The following is a 15,668-nucleotide window of genomic DNA, read 5'->3' on the forward strand; positions in this document are numbered from 1 at the left end:
TTACTACTTTTTTGTGTCAAAAATCGTGGATGAAACAAAAAAGTAGTAACATACTTTTAATTTGTTTTGTATAAGTTGTAATTGGTTTGTAGAATGAAAAATAATCACCGAAAGAAATTAGACGAGAATAGATAAATCATGATAGGAAAATGATGATGATGACGGTGACGTTGACGGTGATGGTGAAGACGACTATTATTCTGGGGCGTTGTTGTTATTTGTCATTTCCTAAACAGTATCATTTCTTTGTTGAACGGTTGCACACCAAAAGACACATGAATATAGAATAGAACATCCTTCTCAGAGAATGATTGACGAGGAATATAATGGGAATCCATACATCATAACGCGAAAGCTGTGTTTACTGCTCTGAGGAATTAGGATTTTTACTTATAAAAACGCATACAAAGATCATTAACTTTATATGTTTATTTGTGATTAAGACAAACAGAATTTTGATTGACCATTTATCAATACCTGCGCGCTTAAAAATCACAACTGTTTACAACTATATGTGGAAGTTTCTTTATACACTGAATTAACCGTATTCGTGATATGCATTATAACACTTGATAGGAATCGATGTAGTGCATCCCGACAGCGGGATATTATCTTGAGACCCTTCTACGGCAGGTGCTGTCAAGGCTACACTGCTCACATGAGCAGCTACTGCGGTAGGTGTTGTTGTGGTGGAAGGTTCCATTGTATTTGTGGCAAGGGTTATGGTACTTGTTGCAGGTTCTCCTGTAGCATCTACTGAGACGTCTCCTTGAACAGCTGCAGTGGGTGGTGTTGTTGTGGTGGTAGGTCCCATTGTACTTGTGGCAAGGGTTATGGTACTTGTTGCAGGTTCTCTTGTAGCATCTACTGAGACGTCTCCTTGAACAGCTGCAGTGGGTGGTGTTGTTGTGGTGGTAGGTTCCATTGTACTTGTTGTCGAGTTTGTTGCTTTAACTCGGACATCTTTGCTGGAAATATTTAAAAAAAAAGGAGAGACGAAGTAACATAAATTATTTTTCACCAAACTACAAAAGTGAAAAACTGTAACTTGCAATTAGATAACGCTGTCTATCCATCTATTTTTCTTACCTCCTGCAGCTACTCTTCTGCTTCTTGTTAGATTTTCGCCATTGATCTCTTTTTGCTGGCAGCCCATTGTCGTTCCTCCTTAGAGCAGCCTCGTCGAATCTTCCTAGTTCCTGTAGAGGGTCGATTGATGACGAGATGCCATGATGTTTGCTTCTTTTGCTGAGTGGCACGTCTTTTGGGTTTTTCAAGACATCCCTTTCATCAAGTAATTCAACTGATTTTAAAGAGGATTTATTTAAGTCAACGCAAACTCTCTTTTTGTAATCGATGAATGAGACAAAAATTGCAATTGCTAAAAATATCATTTTGAATATAAAACTATGATATTGAAACTAAGTCGATCGTCCACTAAATCTTCCCAGCCAACAGACGAAAACCCCTTAAGTATTATTCCTACTAGAAAATAAAACTCAACAACAACAACAACAACAACAAACAAACAAACAAACAAACAAACAAAACACACAAAAAACGCAAAAAAACAACACAAAAAAACAAAAGAAGCAATAAATAACACATCAACACATCAGCACATCAACACATCAACACACATCAACACATCAACACATCAACACATCAACACATCAACACATCAACACATCAACACATCAACACATCAACACATCAACACATCAACACATCAACACATCAACACATCAACACATCAACACATCAACACATCAACACATCAACACATCAACACATCAACACATCAACACATCAACACATCAACACATCAACACATCAACACATCAACACATCAACACATCAACACATCAACACATCAACACAGCACACATCAACACATCAACACATCAACACATCAACACATCAACACATCAACACATCAACACATCAACACATCAACACATCAACACATCAACACATCAACACATCAACACATCAACACATCAACACATCAACACATCAACACATCAACACATCAACACATCAACACATCAACACATCAACACATCAACACATCAACACATCAACACATCAACACATCAACACATCAACACATCAACACATCAACACATCAACAATCAGCACATCAGCACATCAGCACATCAGCACATCAGCACATCAGCACATCAGCACATCAGCACATCAGCACATCAGCACATCAGCACATCAGCACATCAGCACATCAGCACATCAGCACATCAGCACATCAGCACATCAGCACATCAGCACATCAGCACATCAGCACATCAGCACATCAGCACATCAGCACATCAGCACATCAGCACATCAGCACATCAGCACATCAGCACATCAACACATCAACACATCAACAAATAAGCAAATAAACAAATAAGCAAATAAGCAAATAAACAAATAAGCAAATAAACAAATAAACAAATAAACAAATAAACAAATAAACAAATAAACAAATAAGCAAATAAGCAAATAAACAAATAAACAAATGAACAAATAAACAAATAAACAAATAAGCAAATAAACAAATAAGCAAATAAACAAATAAACAAATAGAAGTAGTATAGGGAATGGGGGTTCCAGCGCAATCTCAACACGGGCAAGACCCGTGTCAAAAATCCACCTACGGGAACAACCCCACTCAAGTGTGGTTGAGGGCAACAGCGCAAATATGTTAGTCTATATATGGAGTGCGAAGAATGTAAAGAGTTTGTTTATGATTTCTGTGTAAAGTGCTTGAAACCCAAGTTTGTGTCTACTAAACCAAATAAGTATATTTGTTGTGGTAAGAAAATGCAAATAGAAGACGACACGTCAGCACAGTGTTACGAGTGCGGTAAGAATATTCGTAATGCCGTGCCTTGTGCTACCAAAGAGCAATATTATTCCAACGGAGGTCGTAAGAAGACGCCATACAAAAGAATAAAATACTTTAGGGACTGGATGAGTCATATCCAAGGTTATCGACCGGTATATTTAGATAACGAAGTAAAGAAGAAAATCATAGACCACTTAGAAGAGACAACCCCGCAAAGTCTACGGAAAACGCTGAAAAAATTAAAACTAGGGAAATATTACAAAGCTATTCCCTATCTTTTGTCTGAAATTACCGGTAAGTCTATTCCCGAGGTTTCTGATATGACAAAAGCCGAGTGGATGTTTTGTCGGCTGGATAAGGATATTCCTTATTACCCTGACGTAATCTACGAAATATTTCACGAAATCGACCCCAACCACCCCCTCTTAGGATGGATTCCAAGAAGATAGTGAATCTTATGGCATAAGATGAGAAATTACGCGTAATAATTCGCCAAATAAGGTCATGCAAATAATTTATATTACGCGTAATAATTCGCTAAATAATTTATATTACGCGCAATAATTTACTAAATAAGGTCATGCCGTGTATTATGGTATAAATCTTATGGCATAAGATTACGCGTAATTTCCAGACTGCCGTTCGATATGTAAACGAAATCCTGTCACGCTCTTTTCGAAGCAGATGTTTACTGAGCAAGCTTTCTTTGAAGCTCTTCTTTCGCTTCTTGATAGATCTTTTTGCGAGATTCCTCGGAAAGATCTTTTACGACTGTTTTTTTATTCCTTATGTCCGACTTTAATTTCTCGTACTTTTCCTCTTCGGCTAAGATAAGCGAGAATTCTACGTCGTCTATCTTTCTGTCACGCAAAGCCTTTGAGACAAGGTCAGTGATCGTATTTACTTTAGCCCTTGACAGAGCTATTGTCGTGTCGTGTTTTGATATTTTGCTTGACAACTGTTTCATAATGCCTGTCGTAACAGCGGAAACAATGCCGCAGACGGCTCCAACGCTGGCCAAAGGAACGCCAACGACTATTCCAGGCCCGGTAAGTGAGGTGGCAACGCCGGTGCCTGTTAACGCCACGGACATGGATCCTGAAGTTATCGCAATCTTATGTAGCGTACTCCGGGCTCTAACGTACTTTTTTCTAACTTTTTCATAGTGTTTTGCCTGCCCTTCCAAGTAAGCCAGGATTAAGTTCGCTTTATTCAGACGAAAGTTTTCGGCGTTTAGTTCATTAGGTGTAGTATAGGGAACATCTGGGTACAACTTAGGCGCTGATGGTATAACATCCATTATATATACTAATGTACGACGCTTTTGGGAATGATATACAGGAGCAGCCACATCACGACAACCGGGATTACTGGAACTGGAGGGCCTTTAGGAAGATGTTTCCGCACGCGGATGCTAGTAAGTTCGAAAGGAGGCCTGATGGGATTTACTTCAACGGCTCTAGGATGTACAGCAACGAGGATTTGAAGCCTACGCTGGTTAATCAAATAGACGATCAACTGAAGCATTCGCCAATGCATAAGCCAACGCCAGCGCCAACGCATGTTGAATCCAGTTGGTCAAAGGAATTATTGCTTGGTACCAGTACTTATCCGATACCCGCAGTTACGTTTAATGAACATCCAAGCTTGGATTTAACGTTGAACATGCGGATTTTTAACAAGCATTCCTTTCCGTTAAAGGTGCGATATATCTTCAAAAACGTACCCATTGTTCATACCACCGCTAAGGAATCTCATGAATGGTTAAGCGGTCCTAACATGCGTTATTGGCCGCAGCAACTAAACTTTGCAGTTTGGTGTGCCACTAGCGGCTGTGGTGTAAGCGCAAGCTTGATGAAGAATTCAATATTTATGTTTCATTTTCACTTCACGGTTAGAAGAATACTGCATGAGATGGGCGTTACTGCATTACCGGGAGATGCCACGTTTTATCCAAGAGATAATAAATACAGCGTGCCGGCTTATGACAGACTTTGTAAGGAGTTTGACGTTGTAGGGAAGGATTTCCGATGCACTGCCGGCGCTAACAATGGTCTGGGACATATTTGGGCTTATTGGGGGATTGGCGGACACGAGCTAAGTGATAAGGAAGTTCATGCATTGAATCTACGATGGAACACTGGGTATCATAAGGAAACTCACGACAGTAGCACCTTCTTTGAACCAAACGCTAAGACCACTAAGGAAGTTAGAGACGGACCTTTGTTCAAAGACGAGGGCGGTAAGTATGCAGGGGCTAATCCACTGATTATCAAAATTACCAACGACGAGCAAACAAAGCAATATCTTAATTTCATACCCCCAGAAGGTAAAGGACTAACCAAAGCCGGCCTTGCCCGTTTAAACCGCAGCATAGAAGCTTACGTGTATTCTATCCTTGGAGCTCAGGTAAACACCCGATCCAGCATAATCGGAAATACTGGCGCCGCAGAAGAAACGCGAGCCGAAGCCTTGATCTTATTTGAAAGTTCAATCTTGGAGGGCGACATTAGCAAGGGCGTACAGCGTTACCAACTAGCCATACAAAATTCTAAGGCGAGGTTGGACTACGCAGTAGCCCCGGGTTGTTGGTTAATGCCTAGTAATTTATCTATAAATACTGGTTCTGTAGTAGGATACAACAACAAACTGCAGCGAGCTACTAAGGATATGAAGTTTGGGGTGAACGACGTGAACTCTGACACTCTTAGGAACATTCCTCACTTCGTAGAGAAGCCAAAAAAGTCACACGAAACGAAGCTACCCGTAGTTAAGAAACCATCAAAGAAGGTCCTGCCTGCGATACCTGAGGAATATGACCATAACTTACTAAAGGCCGGCCTAGCAGCTGCAAGCATTGGTCTGAGTTATTATATATGGCGATGAACAACCCCTACGTAACTGGAGTAGATTGCGTTTATACGACTTACACAGGCGAGAAAAAATACACCCAAGCATCTTGGGTTGATGTCACGGGGATGTCCGTGGATTTGAACTACTCCGGAAAGAAGTTGATATTATGCAGCATTTCTTTGGGGGCCGTTAGCAGTGCGAATATAGGATTTCGTTTCTGCGACGACAATGGAGTATTACAGCCCATGCGCGCGAAGACGAACAACAGAGAGCCCACGCATTTCTCAGTAGAGCCGCCAACGAATAGCTCTGAGAATCTTTCCGTTTGGACTTTCCACATGGTTGCTGATTGCCACGGGAAGGTAAAGCTGCAGATAAGAGTAGATGACACCGGGAGTGTTTGCATAAATAGCATAGAAAATCAAAGGAATACTGTCTATAACCACATGACCATCAGCACTTTGACGGTAATGAGCCTCTAGAAGGGAACTTGTTCCCTGTAATATATGAATCCATACGTGAGGGAAACGCGTTATACCCACCGCTTAGATGAAGAGGGATATGACAACGGCGCTTGGCATGACGTCGGACTGTGGGTTGAGGTTGGGGGCACTGCATTGGTCATTTGCACTATTAGCATTAATGCAAATACGCATGCGAATGTGGGGTTTAGGCTTATCGATGAGAATAATAAGCCCCTGCTTCCTTATCGAACTTCAACGAACACCAGGAAAGTTACCCATTTTTCGATGGAGCCCTACACTGGATCCACTGAAGACCTAACGCCAGTGACTTTTCATATGCTAGCCAATTGTAAATATGCTAAGTTGCAAGTCACTTCTGATGACGGCAAGTTTGGGATAAATCGCATAGGTCGCAGGCCCGCTAATGCAGCCTGGAGTCATAAGCCCATTTCTACCATGAGTGTGTTGCCGTTGGTTCCAAATTACCAGGGCGGTGCTAATACCGTCTTTCATTATCCTCAAAGCAGGACACCGTCCGATGAGAAGATCAAGCCTTCATCTTCTTCAGGAGGACCACCCCAATAGCGACGACTAATATCCAAATGTTATTCCCCACGAACTTTAACAATTCTCCGCCGGTCCTAAGTGCCAAGGAAACAACCGAACCCAGCAGCCCAGGAAGACCGGCTGCCATCTTTTTTCCTAAGTCCGTCAGCCCATTGCCTAATTTCTTTACGCCCGCGCCTGTAGCCTTAAGCGCGCTAAGGATAACTCCTACTACGGTGCTAATAGCGACCGCAAATGCCAGTGGAACGCCATACTTCAAAAGGGCTCTTTTTACCTTTTCCTTGGTGGTAAGCCCCAACTCCCTTTCCTTACCTTCTATTTGCGTTTGTAATTCCGCATGGCGTGCTCGAAGGGTTTCTAGTTTTCTTTGAGCTGCCTCCCTTTCCTCTTCAGTACGAGTTTGGTCATTGATTATTTCCTGCTGCCGCTCTATTTGCCCCTCCAGGTCTTCGATGGCCTGTCTCATTTGCCGGATTTGCTCTTCTTTAGTGTTATTTTCGGCAACCAACTGCCGCCGTTCCTCTAAAGAGTCTGCTATGGTGATACGCAAGTTCTTAGCTTCTTCCTTGCTCATATCCAGGTCTTTTAGAACAAGATTGAAGGCGTGTCGGACTTGGTCTCTTTCGTCTAAAGCCGTTTCAGCTTCTCGCCTGAGTTGCAGTATGACTTCGTTCTTGCCCTCGATTTCTTTCTTGTGAGCATCGGTTAGCCGCCGTATTTGTCTTTCGTAATTTGCTTCCTTTTCCTTCAACGTTTCTTGTAGTTCCTCGGCGTGTTTTTCTAGTGCGACCCTTTCATTCAAGGCTGCCAACCTTTCTAACGCACTTCTGGTAGCTAGTTGAAAGCCTTTTAATCTTGCCACGTCACCCCTAACTTCACCATTGTCGTCGAAAAGGGGTTGCGGTTTCGTCCAGCGGTCTTTGTCAGGAAATCTCAAGTCTTGGACGCTTATGAGGACTTTGTTTCCGCGTTCCGTGAGCCTTACGTCGTCGGCCTCGAAGTGGGAATAGCGCTGCGTTAGCTCTTGCGTTGTCCACTCTACGGTTTCCCGCGCGGTTGCTCCCTGCTCACCCATGTTTCGAAGTTCTATGTACTCGGGGACGGACTTACCCGGGTTCTTTTCGCGCCACATGCGATTCAAGGAGGTCTTGAAGCTTTTCCACCTACTGCCGTACGTGTTTTCTAGGGCCATGTCGTAGATTAGGGGGTCGGTTTCCGCGCCTGTAGTCCATGCGTCGTATTCTTCGTCGTTAATGTCGACTTGACCTTCTTCGGTAAGGGGATCAAAATCCGTTCCTTTTACTTCCATTATATATGATAAGCTCAAAGTTAAACCCCAACATATTACCTAAGCAGGTCGGCGGACTGAAAGCAGAACGCACCTTTCACCGGGTTACATTCACGCCTTCTAGCGCAAAGCCAGGTGAGACGCTGTATGTGGGCGTACCCCGCCTAACGGATAACCTAGTATTGGTTCCTGGTACCTTGGCTTTAAGGTTCGACCTAGCGGTGCAGCCAAGCACCAAGGACAAGCGCTATACCGTCAATAATGTGGGTAGGAACCTCGTCTCTAAGATGAGAATCAAGTTCGCAGGGGAATCCCTCTTGGATTTGAATAGGTACGATTTGTACGCCACGTATAAGGACCTGTGGCTAACAGCCTTTGACCGTGCACAAAAGATAGAGCAGGGAATTGGAAGCGTTATTCTTCGTAAGCTTCGCAGCGATACTAACCCCGCGCCTACTGACTCCAGCGGAGCAACCGCAGTAGCAGACGCGACGAGGGTAAAGACTGCCTATGGTAGCAAGTACGTTATCCCTTTGGATTTCGAAGTAATTACGAGTCATGGTGTGTACTACCCCAGGCAGTTATCCGAGTTACAGTTTGAAGTAACCTTGGTAGACACTACAAATGTCATAGGAGGCATGGACAGCGCAATCAGTGGAGCCGTGGATCCCTATTCTATCACCAACTTAGAGCTGCAGTACGAGACCGTGTACAGCGAAGAGCTGGCCCGTAGCGCTGGCATGGAATACAGCTCCGGAAAGGCATTCCTTTACGACCACGTAGTGATGTATAAGACATTTAGCTTCCTGGATAAGACGGACGAGGTTATCAACCAAAGCATTAACCTCCCCCGAAGAAGTCTCACGGGGCTGATGTTGGTGTTTGCCAAACCCTACGAAGCCGGTAAGCGCGACTCCGAGGCCTTTCACAACCCCAACATTACTAACGTGGGGGTCAACATAAACGGCGTTCCAAACAAGGTCTACTCCCAGGGGATAAAGCCTGCAGACGTGTACAGAGAGGCCATGCGCAAGTTTGGCGACCAAATTAGCCCCGAGGAATTCTTTAAGGATAAGTATGCGCTGTGGATTGACATGCGCACCATTAACGACGAAGACCTACATGGCCAGGGTTTACGTTTAGTAAATACGCAGGATGGTATCACTTTGGAGATCAAACGCACCAAGAATGCCTCCGCGGGCGACGGCGATAAGATAAACGCATACATTTTCGTAGTCTCAGACGCGCAACTGAGCGTAGAAATGAATCAGCTAAAGAGCGTTGCGTATTAAAATATCGTTGGTATATAATGCTTCGCGTATTCGAAAACAACGACAACAAACTGCAATGCATAGTGCAAGGCGATAAACTTTACTTCAAAGCGAAGGAGGTGGCGGCGGCGTTGGGCTACGTAAATTCCAGAAAAGCGGCGTCTGATCACGTATCAGAGGAAAACAGGGTAACTTTGAAGTCTTTAAAGGGTGTAACTCAGCGTGACACCCTTAACGCACAACCCAATGCCGTGTATTTGACGGAGGAAGGTCTTTACGAATTGATATTCGGATCTGAAAAGGCTGAAGCAAAAAAGTTCAGGAAATGGGTGTTGGGTGACGTTCTACCCACGCTAAGGAAGACAGGTAAATACGATATGGAGAAGCGATTCAATGGTTCAAATCCAATGGCATTTAAGATAGAAACGGAGGCAGACATACACGATAGAACCGTACACAGGGTGCGTAGGTTCTACTCGCACGTAATCATAGTTCCAGGTCTTGGAGAACTGCAGGACACCGCAAGTAAGCGCATTAAAAGCTGGCGGAAAGGCTACCAGGCAGGTCAACCTGATCTGCTGATCCTTAACAACCATAATAAATACAATGGATTATGCATAGAATTGAAGACACCCAAAGGCACCGGCGTATTGTCCGAGAAACAAAAGGTAATGTTGGAACGATATGAAGAAAATGGATATTTAACCATCGTAAGCAATGATTATGATCTACTTTGCAGGGAAATAGACGAATATGTTGCCGGTATTCGCATTCCTTGCCCTTGGTGCATTAAGGCATTCAAAGGTCAAGACACTTTAAGCACGCACCTTAAAATATTTCATAGGTATAATGATTCTTGAACAAACACACTGGCGAGATCTGTCGCAAGGCGTTTCATATCGAATAAAAAACTACGTCGCATTCGAAGACATCGACCGTTTGAGGTTGGTCTTAGAACGCGACGGTCAGGAATACAGCCTTTGGGCGCCTGACTGTGTGAGATACATACTGCAGGGTGAAGAATATACACACCTACGCAGTCATGGTAAGGTAAACGGCCGATGGAAGTTTGACATCGAACGTCGAGCGGAGGATAATCCGTTGTGCGACTAATCCTCTTCATGGGCGGATAAGTAGTCATCTGCTGTGTCTACCCTCATTTTTTCCGCCATTTCATACGCTGATAAGGTAATAGTCACACCTCCTAGGAACGCTGCGATGTAAGGTAACATTATACCTTAAGTAGATTCCACTCTTTTCTTACCAACAGATAATGATCTAAGGGCTTAGGGCCATCGTAAAGGCAGCACCAAATATGTTGGCCGCTACGTATACAGCCACATCGGTCGCAGATGCCATCCCAGTGTTCCCTATTCTCCCACCTTACACCCTCATAGTCGTCGAAGCATACGAAGTCTTCGTCGATCTCCTTCTTACGTCGCGTGAGCACCCGGCCGGTTTCAAGGGGGCAACATCGCTCTGCTAAATCGCCGTGGGTCTCGCAGACCACATCTGTGAGGTCATAGCGACGGCAGCGGTACTTATGCCAGTTTTCTTCGAAGAGGGGTTCATCGCATCGGCGGCAATGACCTTTAAGGCAGACTCTATGCTCGCGGTGATATCGTAGGGCCTGTACTGTGGACAGTTCCTTACCGCAGTCACCGCAAACAGTGCTGATGGTCTTCTGACAGACTTTCTTGGAAAGATGGTATTGCAGTCGCTGCTTGCTACTAAAAGCTCTATCACATTGCACGCACTTCATTATATACACCTTATTTTTTATTGTTAAATTGTTAAACCCTGTAAGAGGGTTTTAGGATAGGGTCTATTATTTCTTGTTATTTTGTTAAACCCCCCATTAAAAGATGAGGCATCATTCTTTCTCATCGTTGAAACCAGCAAAAAGATAATCATGTTAACCATTCTTCGATTACGATGATTTAACAAAATAACAATAAAAAATAGGTCCTTACTTGAGACCTCTTTGCAGCATTTAACAAAATAACAATAAAAAATAGGTCCTTACTTGAGACCTCTTTGCAGCATTTAACAAAATAACAATAAAAAATAGACCCTTACTTGAGGCCTCTTTGCAGCATTTAACAAAATAACAATAAAAAAGAAAGACCTATGCTAATTCCCCCTGCCGGGGGCTTAGTAAGATCTTCTTTGCGACCTCTTACTCTTCTCGAGCGTCGTCTAAAGTCCTTTGTGCTTTAGTATCCGCGGGACACCAATGTCCAACGAAGTCTTCTTCAGAGAATACCTTATTACAGTGACGGCAGGTGTATTTTTTACACGGTTTGGGTATCGGTGTTTTGGGAGGGATTATGCAGTCAGCAGGTAGTTCGCACGTAATGCAGTCCATATATCTATGGGGGATATCGAATGAAGTCCTTAATGGACTCCTTAGCCCAGCCCGCCATTGTCAAAAGCGCGCCAAACCGTTCTGCACGCTTCAGACCACACATTTCATCGTACAATTCCTGTACGCGCTCTTTTAACCGGTCTATCTCTTCCCTTTGCATTTCTATGGTGTCTCTTTTATCTTTTGCGTCGGCGACAATTCTTTGCACTGCTTCCACTGGGTCCATTGTATATATAATGGATCCGAATCATATTCCCTGCAATGCTCTGATAGTAGGACCCACCGGCTGCGGAAAGACCCAGTTCATCGTGGAGCAGCTATTAGGATCCTTTAGATACCGCTTTGACTACATAGTGCTGCTTTGTCCCACCTACGTGAATAACCGCACCTGGGAAGGCATAGGAGTGAAAGATGACGACTTCTTCGTAGATATCTTAGATCCTAACGAGTTATCCAGCCATTTGAAGTTCTGGCATAAGCAATTCCCTAAAGATACGCAGACGCTCCTCATATTGGATGACATTGCCTGTGGGGACGACGTAAAAAGGCGCACCTCCGAATTAGTGAAGCTCGCCTTCAGCGGCAGACACGACAATATCAGCGTTTGGTTGCTCTCGCAGCAGCTTACCAGCGTCTCTAAGCCCTTCAGGGAAAACATAGGCTCTCTCGTAGTATTTTATACTCCGAGCAAGTCTGACCTGGAAACCATTTTAAGCGACTACGGCGGTGAGATAAGCAAGGAACAGCTGCACGAATACATGCGGCATTTAAAAACGCACCAACATTCCAAGATGATCTTCTCTTTGAGGTTTCCGTATGACGTTAACATATATGGACATTGAGCAGCTCATAGATGAAGCCCCCACACAGTTAGATGAAAGTAACCTCAAGGAACAACTTAACATCCTTGTGTCATCTGGGAAGTGTAAAGAAATGATAGGCAAGGAACTTACCCATGAGCAGGTTAATAAGCTGTCGGAAGAGGAAGTCAAAAAGTTCCATAAGAGGTACGAGGCTGCCCTCGCAAGTAAGACCACAGACGCCGTCGCAGACTCCGCTATCCGACTTGCAACTAAATTGCTTGGACTTGCACTGCCTATAGACGACGTGGAGCAACTGCGGAAGGACATAAGAGATGACTATGTCATATCCCAAGAACTTAAGATAACCTGCGGCTGGTTGTCTTTGAAGTGCGGTAAGTTAATGGCAGTCGCCTCTGCGGCTTTGCACGTAGCTCAGCACGTCGACTTGAAGGAGGTACTAGGTTCCTTAGGAACATCTTGGAAGGACTTCAAGAAGGACAGAGAAGTCGAAAAGGTCTTCCAGGCGGCACTTGCTGAGGTACCTGATCAAGCCGCCTCAAGTACCTAGTCAAGTCGTTGTCAAGTCACCTCAAGTACTTAGTCAAGTCGTCCTTAAGTCATTCTCAAGTACTTAGTCAAGTACTTAGTCAAGTCGTCCTTAAGTCATTCTCAAGTACTTAGTCAAGTCGTTGTCAAGTCATTGCCAAGTCATTGTCAAGTCGTCATCAAGTTACTTGTCAAGTCCTTCAAGTCCCTTAATATAAGATGAGTGACACCGAAGAACAACCACCCGTAGAAGATACCAAGATTACCAAGGCTAAATCACCGGGCAGAGTCGCTGCCGGTAAGAAGCTCGCGGAGATGAATAAAAAGAACAAAGCCAAAAAAGAAGAAAAGGCGGAAGAAAAAGAAGAGGAATCCTTTATTAATCCTGGGTACGTCATTGGCGCGTTAGGAGTTGCTATAGCAGCAGGCAGCCTCTACTTACAATGGCGGGCTACGAAGCCAAAAGTAAAGTGGGAGGCCGTGCATATGCCACCAACATATCACGCACCTGTGGAACCGGCTGTTAGAAAAAGTAAGATCCCTGAAATGGAGTAGATTTATCACCCCTAGATTTTCCTTCTCGCTTTGTAATATAATGTCGACCGCGTTGTTGAAAACTGTTGAAGAGGCAGCTATCATTACTTCTATTGTTGCGGGTATTGGTTGGGTAGGTAAGAAAGTGCTCAAAGAAGACTTTACTGAAGACCCAAGCAAGAGCTTCGCTAATTTTGCTAAGATGACCGCTGCCATTGGCGGGGCTATCATGGTAAAGGATTATCTACGGAAGGAAAAGTACCTACCTAATGTATAATGGTTAGCTTAGTCGCAGGTGGAGTCATTGCAGCTTTAGCATTCACTGGAGCTAATTATGGTGGCCAATATTTAGATAGATTAGTTAGAGGTGACAAAAGCGGAGATTTAGCCACTGAGAGGAAGAGACACGACTTAGCGCTGGAGAAATATCAAAGGGACGTTGCAGCTTGGAATGAAAAAAGACAAGCTTACAGGGATTGGTTGGACAAGAACTACCAAGACAAAATGCAGGCAGACAAGAACTTCGAAAACACAGACTACGCCTTCAAACTTTATGCGCAAGCACACCCCGACTTTAGAATGAAAAAGCCTCAGTTCAAGAATTACTACCAGCCTTCTAAGAAACAAAAAGACAATGAATTGGTCTTTGTAGGAGTCGCAGGGCTGGCCGGAGGCGTGGCTTTGGCGTATCTAATATAATGATCGTCTTTTTGGAAAGCGATAAAAATAACTTTACTACTTATTTGAATCCTCCCATCAAAGCCTGTAGGGTTCGGTTGGTTAGTTGCTCTTTGTACAATTCTTGGTATAATTTAATTAATGGCTTTGTCATCGGAACTTCCGGCACCAAACCAAAAATACCAGATTCCCATTACACCCCCATAACACTGGCTAAGGAGCTAGCAAAGCATGGATATACTCTTACCACAGGATTACCCCATGAAATGAAATTCAAGAAAAATAGTGGAAGCGCTAATTTAAAGGACAGTTCATTGGTAGAACTCCTGGGCCTTACTAGACCACGATAAATAGCGGCAGTACATATGATGTGAAATGGAAAGTCGCATCCTCTTATGAAGTCTATTGCGACTTGGTTCATAGTTTACAAAACAATGGAGAAAAGTCTTCTCTTATGTCCAAGTTTCTACCCAAGGTAATCCATTTGACCCAGTAGAATACACTCCCATTTCTTTGAGCTATGACTTGTCTAATTTGGTAGAAAGCATAAACATTACCATTAAAGTGGACGGAAAGACGGTGGATTTTAACGGACGCAATATCAATCTTGTTTTGGAATTCATATAATGGGCCGCGTAGAGGACAAACTTAAAAGGATTTACTATGGGCCGGAAGGCTATTGGAGAGGAGCGTCAGCTATCAAGAAACTCGCGACCGCGGCCAGGGTATCAGACGAAACGGCTAAGAACTGGTTGAAAAAACAAACCCTCTGGCAGGTTTATCTTCCGTGCCTAAGTACATTCCCAGGCCCAGCTTCACCGTAAATACCCCAATGAAGTTCATCAGGCGGATTTGCTTTTCTTGCCGCACGATAAGGTGAGAAAGAAGACCTATAGGTACGCTTTGACCGTAGTCGATATCGCAAGCAGATACAAGGACGCCGAACCTATAACCAGCAAGGATTCTGGGGAAAGTCGCAGAAGCCCTAGGTAGGGTTTATAAGCGCGTCTTGAAATGGCCTAAGCTGCTGCAAGTGGATGCGGGGACGGAGTTATGGGCGTGGTTACCAAGACCCTGAAAGACCACGACACTAAGATTAGAAGAGCTAAAGCAGAGTACCACAGGGGTCAGAGCATCGTCGAAAGATTCAATAAGACCTTGGCCGAGCGTCTCTTTGGGTACCAGTATTGGAAAGAGCTGGAAGATCCCTCCAAACGCAACAGGGAATGGACTCAGAGGCTCCCCCAGGTCGTCGCGGCTTTGAACAACGAGGCGGCCAGGGCTACGGGAATGAAACCCAAGGATGCCATAAAAAAGAAACACGTGGAACACAAGTCCTTCATCAGAAGTTCGAGGGCGGTCTTCCCCATGAAAAGAAATTAGGTAATGTCACGGTTCGATATCTCTATGAGCCGGGTGAATTAGAAGGAGGATCAAAGAGACTAAGG

At 44.0% G+C, this 15,668-nt stretch overlaps 2 protein-coding genes across 2 annotated transcripts; one reads left to right on the plus strand and one right to left on the minus strand.

The window, feature by feature from the left end:
* Positions 1 to 470: 470 nt before the first annotated feature.
* LOC148910281 (uncharacterized) lies at positions 471 to 1,394 on the minus strand. The gene is made up of 2 exons (XM_089032019.1): positions 1,090 to 1,394; positions 471 to 968 (listed from the first exon to the last, which is right to left on the minus strand). The coding sequence occupies exons 1-2, from the start codon at positions 1,392 to 1,394 to the stop codon at positions 539 to 541; spliced, it is 735 nt and encodes a 244-aa protein (XP_088888145.1). The 3' UTR covers positions 471 to 538.
* A 7,935-nt stretch (positions 1,395 to 9,329) lies between these two features.
* On the plus strand, positions 9,330 to 11,134 carry LOC148910282 (uncharacterized). The gene is made up of 2 exons (XM_089032020.1): positions 9,330 to 9,959; positions 10,562 to 11,134. Exons 1-2 carry the CDS (start codon positions 9,330 to 9,332, stop codon positions 10,571 to 10,573), a joined length of 642 nt encoding a protein of 213 aa, XP_088888146.1. The 3' UTR covers positions 10,574 to 11,134.
* The last annotated feature ends 4,534 nt before the right edge of the window (positions 11,135 to 15,668 follow it).

The sequence above is a fragment of the Actinia tenebrosa genome, unplaced genomic scaffold (genome assembly GCF_029948245.1).
Source record: "Actinia tenebrosa isolate PJP-AT-01 unplaced genomic scaffold, QUT_ActTen_1.0 PGA_scaffold17__23_contigs__length_9995812, whole genome shotgun sequence".
Classification (NCBI taxonomy): domain Eukaryota; kingdom Metazoa; phylum Cnidaria; class Anthozoa; order Actiniaria; family Actiniidae; genus Actinia; species Actinia tenebrosa.

Bases quoted from the DNA above. Each gene is read 5' to 3' on its own strand.
- LOC148910281 (XM_089032019.1), bottom strand. From the start codon at position 1,394: ATGATATTTTTAGCAATTGCAATTTTTGTCTCATTCATCGATTACAAA. The intron at 969-1,089 runs GTAAGAAAAATA...AAATATTTCCAG, and splicing joins CAGAAGAGTAGCTGCAGGAG to CAAAGATGTCCGAGTTAAAG.
- LOC148910282 (XM_089032020.1), top strand. From the start codon at position 9,330: ATGCTTCGCGTATTCGAAAACAACGACAACAAACTGCAATGCATAGTG.